Source organism: Citrus clementina, unplaced genomic scaffold (genome assembly GCF_000493195.1).
Source record: "Citrus clementina cultivar Clemenules unplaced genomic scaffold, Citrus_clementina_v1.0 scaffold_3, whole genome shotgun sequence".
In the NCBI taxonomy this organism is placed as follows: domain Eukaryota; kingdom Viridiplantae; phylum Streptophyta; class Magnoliopsida; order Sapindales; family Rutaceae; genus Citrus; species Citrus x clementina.
This window is the reverse complement of record NW_006262339.1, coordinates 45,055,343-45,066,375: the sequence shown is the minus strand read 5'-3', so window position 1 is coordinate 45,066,375 and position 11,033 is coordinate 45,055,343. Positions and strand designations below refer to the sequence as shown.

Here is an 11,033-nt window from a genome sequence, read left to right as displayed (position 1 = left end):
ATAAAGTACCAAACAAGAGCAAAGCAAGTATTTAACAACAAAATGTCAATTGACTTTTTTCTATTCCTTGAGAAACAAATATTGTTATACAGCTTGCAGAGAATTTGTACAGAGAGCTTGATAGAAGGTTCAAGATGGGGAATGCACACCCAAATCAAGTTCTATCAAGAGGTTTAAACTTTACCCTTCACCGGAAGGTAAAACCGTAAATGAATTTATAATTTTCCATATACAAAATATACAAGTTGGGGGGGGGGGGGGGGTTGGGGTGGGGTGGGGGAGGAGATGAAAGTTCAGATTGCCAACCACATGACAGCATTCTTATTCACATCGCGCATTGCAATCGAATCATCGAAAGGTAATACCATCACAACTTCCTTCAATGACCTCAAATCAAGCTTTCTACAACATTTTGGGAGGTGATGACTCCTCAAAGGCTTATACCCAAAAATCAAGCAGTTTCCGCAGATCAACCTGTCAAAAAATTTAATAAATAAATAAATAACAGAACCTTCGACAATGATTAGATATTGTAACAGTTAAAAAATTGCTGCAGCTTTAGCTTCAGTTTCTCACCTTCTTCAAAGAAAGCAAACATGCCTCCAAGCATTTCATCATCTTCCGCATCCTCTTCAAGTTTTTTACTCTCACAGTGGCTATTGCCACCGTTGATGTCGTCGTTTACAACATCGGTTGACTTGCAGAGTCCATTTTGCTCTACTATTTTACAATGCTCCTCTCGCAAAGACACGCCAAGATTTACTGGACAGCTAAGCAAAGGTAGTGCTCGATCCTCCATAATGATGCCCATATGTGAATCATAATAGTCAGCGCCCAACATTGATACAGCAACAATCGTGTCATCTCTTCCTGCAGAAGGCAAGTTACTCTCTAATGAGGGCAAACCATTTGGAATGTGATTGTTAACATGAGGGTTATCATTTTCTGAATGTTCCGGAGAAGCAGATACAATGTCCAAGCATCTTTTATTCAAAGTTGATGATTCAACCATGGTAACCTCATGTCTTCCATTATAAATCTCATTTAGAGTCTGGCCAGTGGGTACATATAACTTGTCATTGTTCACTTGGTCCAAATCAAGCAGATTCTCAATTCTCCTTGAGGAACCTGATGAAAAATTACAAACAGAAGATGATGATCATTTTCAAGGAATCACTATGACCATAACCAGGGAAATAGACATTACTTCATTAACTTTACAACTCCAAAAATATGAGGGCTCAAATTGTCCCAACTCACAACAATAACCAGATTGGAATAGTGATCATAGAAATGAATTAGGTTAATAACAAGCAGAAAGCACTCTTCAGCATTTACTTCAATGATTTACATCATCAGTCAGTGTTGATCCTTTCCACTAAAGGGACAAATGATGGGTCAGTTTCTCATATCATGTCCCAAATTCTCTACTTTCCAAATTGCGCAGTTTATTATTTCCATAGGACAGACAAAAAATAATGTCTTACCCCCCTCAGAACTTTCAGTAGAGCTAAGCGATGCTGGATTTGAGTGACAAATAACAGTCTGTTGCGCGATCTTGTCTTCAGCTTGATAAGGTCCCGAAGATGGTGACAAAGGACGCTTTTCTTCGGCAAGGCCTCTGTATGAAACAACCAATCAGGCACTAAATAAGTTATAGAAGCAAAGCAGAAAAAGGATGCATGTGGCAGGCACTAAATAAATGTAAAGCACAAAAAAGGACACATGTCCATCCCCATGCATAAACATGACACACACACACACACACACACACAACACCCCCACAAAAAGAACAAAATAACCCTCATGATAAGAAAAAATGATGCACATATTCTATCGTCATCAAGGCAAAGAAATCGTGAGCTGCTTAGAATGTTCAGATCGATTATATGCTTGCTAAGTCATTTTACCATTAGCGTAACTGCAAATTAGAATGATATATGAACTCTTGAAGGCATAAGATTGCAAGTACGATATTGGTCAGATCAGCAATATTCCATGCCAAAGTGCCTAGATGTTTAGTATTATATGAACCTAAATAAGAAATGGATTAACCCCACAAAAGAATGATTATAGAATTGAATTTAGCAAAACCATATGATACATTTTGATTATAGAATTGAATTTAGCAAAACCATATGATACATTTCTTTACCTAACATGTTAGAAACCAAGAGATCATGCGTCCAGAAAAAGTTCCAAGTAGCAAAATAACCTCAACAAACCAAACTCTCTGACTCCAAAAACACTGAAAAACAAATATCTCCTTTATTAAATGCTTGGACAATAGCAAGAACAACTATATTATTACTCCAAACCTATTTTTGTCTCGATAACAAATAACTAAATATTTAAGACATCAAGGTTAAGGAAAACTTATTGAAAGTGTTATTTTGTCCAGTCCAGTGATAACTTATTTACCGTAAATTTTAGCAACCACCATCCATAAAGGATATTACAAGTTCGAAAACATCTTAACCAAAACTCTTTTGACAAACAGATACCAACACCCGTGACAACATTAATTATACAGGCACAAAAACCTGCAAGGAGCCATAAATAAATTGATCATCACCTGTTATTCCAGCTTGGTTTGATGCACTGGAAATGATCAAATACTGGCAACAATTCCTTCCTTTTGATCTCAACCTCATGGACGGAGACCTTTTCGATTTCAAACTCTCCAGAAGCATGGGTATTAGCTCTTGGAGAATCCATCTTGAAGAAAGAAATCTAGAGAAACAAGGGAAATAAAATCAAAACAAAGATATATCAGGGAATACTAGGCATAGCAACTTTAGATGGGAAATACCTTAGAACTCTGCCATATTGGTAACCTCCCAGAGCTCATCTGCACCTCTGCATTGGATAAGTACCAGTGGGATCTCTCGTAGGACTTCACAGAGCAATTTTTGAAAGTACTTTTTTCAACAATACAATCATTAATGTCCAGAAAATCTATCCCATAATTATCCTCACAATCAGATTTGTTTTGAAATATCTCAACAGCACCATGTCCATCACAAGTAGACTCAGAAATAAATTCTTCTCTTTCTGGCCAATCTGATCGCCTGCAAACATCCCACCATTGTACTGGTTCTACTCTCACCTGTAAGTCATCCTCTTGTAAGCACATTAAAGAAGCTGCCCGAATTCTTGAACCATCATCACTTGGTCCCATGCCAATTGATGGCAGAAGCTCATGCTGAACTACATAACCTGATGGAGTATAAACCAGCAGATGTTCCAAGGAATTTGTTCTTGAGTTAACATGCTGAGAACTGTGAGCTATAGAATTATGAAAAACAGCAGCAACAGCACCAGATGGCACAAAGACTTTCCCCATTGAAGACGCAGAAGCATTGCTAACTGTATTAAGCCATCCAAAACTACTATATTTTATCCTGCTCACCACAGAGAGGGTAACAGGTGGTGGGGGCAGCACACATTGCTGTTCACTAATCCCAGACGAAGTACACCACCAAGGTAGAGATAGAACTGGAAAAAGGTATGGGTCTCCACCCTGAGAACTAAGCGTTTGAAAGCCAGAATCGCCACCAAAAGGGGATAAAACAAAAACATGGCAAGTTCCCTTGGATGAAACAATTGCAATCCATTGACTATAATGACTGAAGCAAATATCCTGGATTGTCTGTCAAGTAAATCACATGCACAAATGGGTAAATATAGACCACATAAGAAACAAAAAAGGGTAAACAGTTTCTATATAGTAATATACTAACAGCTGATGTTATCCCACGATGCAGCTTGTAAAGATGCACATGAGAAGAATTCCAGTCATATTTATGATTGCCTGATCCACTTCGCATACAAGATGGCATAATTCGGAAGATGTTGATGTTGTTCCCATACACTGAGGCAGTAACCAGAAGTGTTCCACTAGGGTCAAAGCACAAAGCGGATATCGGGCTGGTATGAGCTTTAAACTGGGATATAATAGCTCGGGTAACAAAATCTTTGACAACAACCTACAATGAACAAATTTTTAACTTATAAGACTTAATAAACTACTGCATCTATTTTTACTCACATATAGAGCAAACTTAGTAGGATAAAGAGAGAACAAATATTTTTCAAAATAATTAAAATTCTAACAATTCCTGCGTTGTCCATATCTGCTCCAGCATGTCTACCAACTTTCCAGACTGAATTCGGTGATACTGGAGAACTAGACCCATCAGGAAGCAACTCCTGGCAGTACTTCGACAAAGTTTTGCTAAGACCAGCAGCAAACTGTTTACTATGCTCCATTGCATACCGGGCCACCAAACTACTACCACCTGGTGATGTTGATGGACTAACGCCTGAAGGCGTAAGGTTTTGTGGGCTTAAGCGCCCAGAGTTTGATAATAGCAAAGTGTTGGAAGCATAAGCTAACCACCTTGGACCGACAGCCATTGGACCATAACCAACATTGATCCCCACAGCCCCTTGTCCTGCTAACTGGGGAACGGGATAGGTGAGGACGCTAAATTTATTCTCAAGCGTGAGCGCATCAAAACAGTATATCTGCCACCATTTATAAGAAAGATCAGTTAAGACTCACAAATGTCAAAGCACAACCAATGAACTTAGTCATATGATAAATAGAACCAGAAATTACTACTCCTACATGGGTCATATACAAATATTTTTTAAATCAACAAATCCAGGCAATTGAAAAAGAAAAAAATCGTATTGACATCAAAACAACTTCCAGAGGTAGAAAAGAAATAAAATCCATATTAACCGCTAAGAACATGCCAAGGTAATTGAATATCAAAGTGTTAATCTCTATTTTCTATCCCTGACCATGAACAATTTGTGCTAATGCTCTAGATGGTAACTTAACAATAATGTATATCAAAATTTTAAACAATATAAAATTCCAAAAAGAGTGCAAATCAACACTAACCTGTGTGGCAAGACCCACAGCCACTATGCGAGGACTGCACCTAACCATGCACACAGATGAGCGGAATCTCAGGACATGCTCATAACAGTGAGACTGGAATGAATAAAACCTAACAGCTGTAGGAGAGTTGACACAATTTCCTGACTGAGAGTCCATCATACCATCCCTGACCCCACCCAAATGGCTACGATTTTGACCTGGAGCCAAAGTGTTGGTGTCTTCCCCTGCAACAACCAGCAGGAAAGGATGTAATTTTCTGAATCCTTCACATCCATCGTCTTTCACAGGGAAGGGCTGCATCTGTAAGAATGAAACTGGACCATCACGCTTCGAAACGAGTTCGTTGAAATTAGAGGCATCCTCCACATCAAGGACTTGAAAGCCATTCTGATAACCAAGCAAAAGAACTTGTTTGAAGACTGATGGACCATACTCCAGACGGTCAAAGCCAGCCCATGTTACCTGTTCATCAACACAAGTTCAAAAGGGCAATCAAGAAAACAAGATTTTCTAAAATGACAAACATAAATAACGGTAGCAGATGTATGACACAAAGATGTATAAGCTAAGCCTATATGCTCCGGTGAGATAGAACTCTTAACAGACACAAAAGTTTGAATGAAAATCGACCGAGCACACATTGGGGGGAAAAAGTCTCCTATCAAAAATAAATAAATAAGGAAGGTGGGAAAATACAAATCAAGTATACATAACTTAAAAAAGAACCAAGTTTTCACAATTTAAGACTATATCTCATGTACTTGGAACATCTTTTGGTCTCTTTCACCATCCAATAAAAAACAATCTCTTTTATCTTCTTCATGTAAATGTGGCTTTTATTAGATTTGCAACCCTTTTATTCTCCATAAACTTGTAACATCATCAACAACATCACCGATAGCAACTCACATTTAGTTCGCATAAGAAATTCAAAATTTCTCAAACATATAAAAAAGGCATAAGACAAAATAATAAGTGAAGGTGAAGAGTTAATGCATGCATGTTGAAGTTCATCAACAAGAAACATTTATTTAAAAGAGAAAGAATTCTACTACGAATATGTCTGCCTAAATCAAATGCGAACAAAATTTTTCGAATTCACAAAACCATAGGAGTTAGATTCACACCAACAGATCACACAAACTCCACAAAATTGAATGCTTCTAAGGCCAAAACTAGTTAAGTTCCAAATGTTTCTATCATAATATGTATAGAGTATCATATAGACATAGAAGCTCCTAATCAATCCAAAAGTTCAAAAACTAATCTACTACAATATCCACTCAACAAATACTACACTCATCAGTCTTTCTTTCTCAAATTTCCTTGACTAAGAATTAGAGTTGTAGAACTAAATAAGAGTACAAAAATGAAGTCCAAATATTACTTCAACGGACAAAAAGAGCATAAATTAAACTTAAGAAAACGATTTGTTTTGGTTAAAGAAGAAGAAAACGAAGAAGAAACCTGATCTTTGAGATCTTCGGAAGCATTGGAAATAGAAGCAGCAACAGAGGCACCAGCAGAGCGTACGGTAGAAGCAACGGTGCTAGCATTCGTAGATACTGTCTTCAAACAAGATGATATTATCTTCAACGAATTCGGCAACAAGCCATTGTTCCTTCCTTTTCCTTTCTTCATCCTCCTCCCTCTCCACCAAACAACTCACCACCACCACCTCCTCCTCCGTCCTCCACCGTCGTCGCCCTCGACAGAGACAAACATCTCCGATCGCTCACGATCGGATATATCATCCGACGCCTTTCCGATCAAAATCAACACAACAACAATTGATTTCCTTCTCTTGTAAACTTCTTCAACCACCTTTGACTTTATAACCTTTTTTTTCCTTTTACAATTTGTTTACTTTTAATTTTCTTCTCTCTCTCTCTCTCTCTCTCTCTCTCTCTCTATACTTTCTCACTTATCTCTGTCTACTGTAGCGATGCCTCGTGTTGTGTATCTCCGCCGGTACTTCGGGCGGAGTAAAACCTGTAAGAAAATTTTACTGTTACGGATCCACCTTATTATCCTTTTTCATTCTCTCTTTCATAATTTATTTTATTTAATATTTGCGTTACTAATTTTAATCTTTTAAAAGAAATGCCGAGGATCAAGGAAAAACGGATTGCGGGTGTGGATGCCAACACGCAAAGGCCAAAACTAATATAAAAATATCTTTTGGGGTGTTTTTCTATTTAATACGCTGACGTTGATGGACAAATAATGATGGTTTCTTTATTTATTTTTGCACCAACGGGCCTGTCTGCGTGAGAAAATGGGCCGAAGTTTGGCCCTACTACCCGTTTTGCTGATTTTTTTTTTTTTGTTAATTTTTAGCAGCCCTGCAATTCCTTTTAAACTCCTTTTGTTTTGGTCAAGACCTACTTTAATTCTAAAACTACCTTCTTCCTCTAAATTTATAATGGAAATTTAAAATAGACGAATACATTGACAAGCGTAAGCGCACATGAGATGAGCGATGGCAAAATATTGGGCCCAGGCAGACCTGGCAAAGTCAAAGCCCAGCCTCGCCTTAGCATGTCTTTTGTCGGGCTAAGTTTGGCCCTGCTTAGGTCAACCTTTTCTCGAGACCAGGCCAAAAAAATTGTTTTTTAGATTTTTATTATATTTTACAAATTCATAATTCATAAAATTAATTTTTTTGTTAAATTAGACTTTAAAATTTGGGCTTAAATAATTTAAACTTGAAATATATGTTATGGGTTAAATATACATTAAAAGGATTATTTTAATCAAAATAACAATAACACACATATACGTACATATGTATAATTTTTTAATCATTGTTCGAGCTTTCAAGTGGGTGAAACCCGATTCTAGGCCGACCTCGATGAGAGAGAGAGAGAGAGAGAAATACTGGCATAGTGATGTGGATATAAATAGATGTAAGACCTAAACTAAAGAGAGAAATATAGGGGCTTAAGTAAAATTATTTAATCCTTTAATGTAGTTATGATAAGAAAGGGTTTTATAAGGATATAAAAGGATTGTAATGGTCCCACTTTTTTTTTAATTAGTGTTTAATCATTGTTTGGATAAGTTATTTGTTGTCCTCGTTGCCTGCTGACTTGGTGATCAAGCTTTAACCTAATCCACGGGTCATTAATTCACTACGATTATTGGTTAACGCATTTATGTTATCTCATTTTCGGTGTTTATTGAAAGATGATGAACTACTGTTTCTTCACCTACGACAGCCAGTAGGTGAATTGGTAGATTATGTTAATTCATGAAGTATTTCTCTTATACCTTATTAGATTTTAGAGTGTGCAGCTGTTGTCGTTGTTTTTGCTTCTTCTTTTTTTTTAATTTTATGAATTCGTTGAAAATTGAGTGATGTTTACAGTGTTCGGCTTTTTCCCAATCATGGCTTCGAGTGCATGTCCTAATTGTTGTACAGTAAAAATCCCATTACAATTATAATGTTGGAACTAATTATTTTTATTAACAGTTAATACGATGAGGTTATAATTTGATAGAGGCGCGATCACAAAAATTATTGATTTGACCTAGATACCTTTAATCCGAATATAAGAAAGGTAAAGTATATACTAAATGAATCTTATTCGAAGTGAATATGCATGTGAAGTCATTTTAAAAGTTTAAACATTTTCAGTCTCTTAACATTTTTCTCTCAATGTAATCTTTATAAATATTATACAATAATCTAGTAACAACTCTAAAAAATAAATTATTATCACAAGTAACTTTTAAAAAATATTTCATCTCGTCTTTAATCTTTAATGTGACATAGCATTTTTTTTTTTACAATATACAGATAATTATTATTTTGTGAAGGTAAAATTCTTAAGATGGGATTAAAAAATTATAAATTATTATAATATGAAGTTTATTCTTATTTATAATAGGCCCAAATTAGAACATAATTTTTTTATGACTATATAGTGGTTATTACTATATAAAATATCATTACAAAGAGGTTTTAATATAGTTGGAATTTTAATTGGGTTTTTCTACAGAATTAAGAAAATAAAAATAGTCCATTTTTATAATTGAACGTGTAATTAAGTTGATCACTATTCTACTATTGATTGTGTTCTTGTTACTCAATTCTGGCGAGATAAAGTATACATTAACGTGAATCAATACCAACTATATTTCATTTTCAAATATCTTTGATGAAAAGCTAACAAAGTTAGAATATAAATTTGCATATTGAAAGAGATTTAATCAATTAACGATTAACATGTGTTTGGTAATAATTGATTTTTTATAATATTATTAATGAGATAATTTCACACCATTAATAAAGGAGTGATACTTCACATCTTTTGGGAGATAAAGATTGTATCTCAATCTATCATCATTTGTCCTTTAACCATCGAAGGTATGTAAATTTGATCTTTAATAGTTGTTACTTTATTAGTCATACCAAAAAGTAATTTTAGATTTATGTAAATTTCAGATTATGTAATTTAACAAGATCTATCAAATTATACCAACCATTAGATAAATTCAAATTTGATGAATTCTATTACTTTTCATTTTTGAATAGATAATTAATTCTATCATAAATTTTGAAGTGTTGATGGGACCTAAACTTTAAGTTCCTCGTGAAATTATTTTTATTCAAATATTTAAAATAAATTCAACCATTTTGAGTCTAAGTATTCGATTTACATGATTAAAGTTTTTTATTTTTTATTTTTATAAAAAAATGGGTCAAATAATGATGAATATGAGTTGATTTTGAAACGTAATATTTAAATAAAAATGATAATAAATTTTAAATTAAAACAACCTAATCCAAGTATTAAGGTTGTGTATGGTATTGCTTTTAATATTTATTTTATAATAAAGAAATAATTAATTTTTAGTGATTATAAAAAAAATTGGTAACTTAATTTAAAACTAACATATAAAGATAACCAAAACAAAAAGTGAAATTGTCATGTATCACTTATTTGTCATGTATAATGTGTGATTATAAACATTATGAAATATATACATGACCATTCCCAATTTTCTAAAAAGGAAAAATAATAACATTACTTGTATTTTTAGACAATTATCCAACGGTCACTTGTGTTTTTCTTATTTTTGAAAAAGTACATAATTCTTCTTTTTTTCTTGGTTGAATTCCACCTGAAGTTATATTTTCTTACATTTGTTCACCTCTGTTTGTATGTTGTTAAGAGAATTAACGGAATATTCAACAAATGACATTTTTACCCTAGAATGTAAAATTACAATTTTATATGTTATCACTCTCCAAATTGCAATATTAAAATTAACTTCACCATGCTGCATGCTGCCTTTATAATTTATCCATTTCCTTCTCTTGCCATGCCATCAAGAATCACATCTACAGCCTGAATCGCTTGCTTGCAACGCCCCCCACATGCTTTGAATTACGATTGTGTGGCAAGAGTCACGAGCCAGCGCCCTTTCCCTTCTTCGCCCTAAATTTCTCTATTTCTTTCCCTCATATCTCCTCTCTCTGGTCACCGCTACAACCATGATTAACTCCATTTACTATGTCGTTAACAATAGACGCTTCACTCTCCAAATTGCCATTGCCTCCATTAAGCTTATGTGGAATCGTCTGTTAGTCACCACAACTTGCATCTACGATGTGCTATTGTTATAGTTAGATGAACATGTGAGAGGATAGAGATATTATAATCCGACTTGGGTTGGGTGTAAGCGGCATTGTTTTTATTTTACCTTTTTCCCCTTGATAAAATGCTATAAACTATTTGCTATGCATGTAAAATTATAATTTTACTCTTATAATATCAACAAAGTTATAACAGTGTACAGACGAAAGTGGATAAGTGAAATAAAATATAACTTTACGCAAAATTTAATAAAAAAATTATTTTTTTAAAAAAAACACAAAAAATCAAATGGTCAGTAGATAATTTTCCCTCATACTTTTGGCATTAGCCCGCTTAGTCTACGGTAATAACAGTAATGATGCAACCGCTGTGGGACCCTAATTTCTCTTTTTTTATTTTTTTGAAAAAGTTTACTTTACAATTCAAAAGTGGGAAACGAAGATTTTGCACTTCCTTACTTTTATGAAGCCGAACTAGGAAATAAGGGCTGGCGACGCATGTTACCCTCTTAT

At 34.7% G+C, this 11,033-nt stretch overlaps 1 protein-coding gene across 1 annotated transcript; it reads right to left on the bottom strand.

The window, feature by feature from the left end:
• Window positions 1–254: 254 nt before the first annotated feature.
• Window positions 255–7,057, bottom strand: LOC18049834 (autophagy-related protein 18g). The gene is made up of 9 exons (XM_006444114.2): window positions 6,383–7,057; window positions 4,916–5,377; window positions 4,117–4,530; window positions 3,744–3,989; window positions 2,813–3,652; window positions 2,576–2,733; window positions 1,488–1,621; window positions 577–1,128; window positions 255–474 (listed from the first exon to the last, which is right to left on the bottom strand). Exons 1-9 carry the CDS (start codon window positions 6,554–6,556, stop codon window positions 470–472), a joined length of 2,985 nt encoding a protein of 994 aa, XP_006444177.1. The 5' UTR covers window positions 6,557–7,057; the 3' UTR covers window positions 255–469.
• Window positions 7,058–11,033: the final 3,976 nt, after the last annotated feature.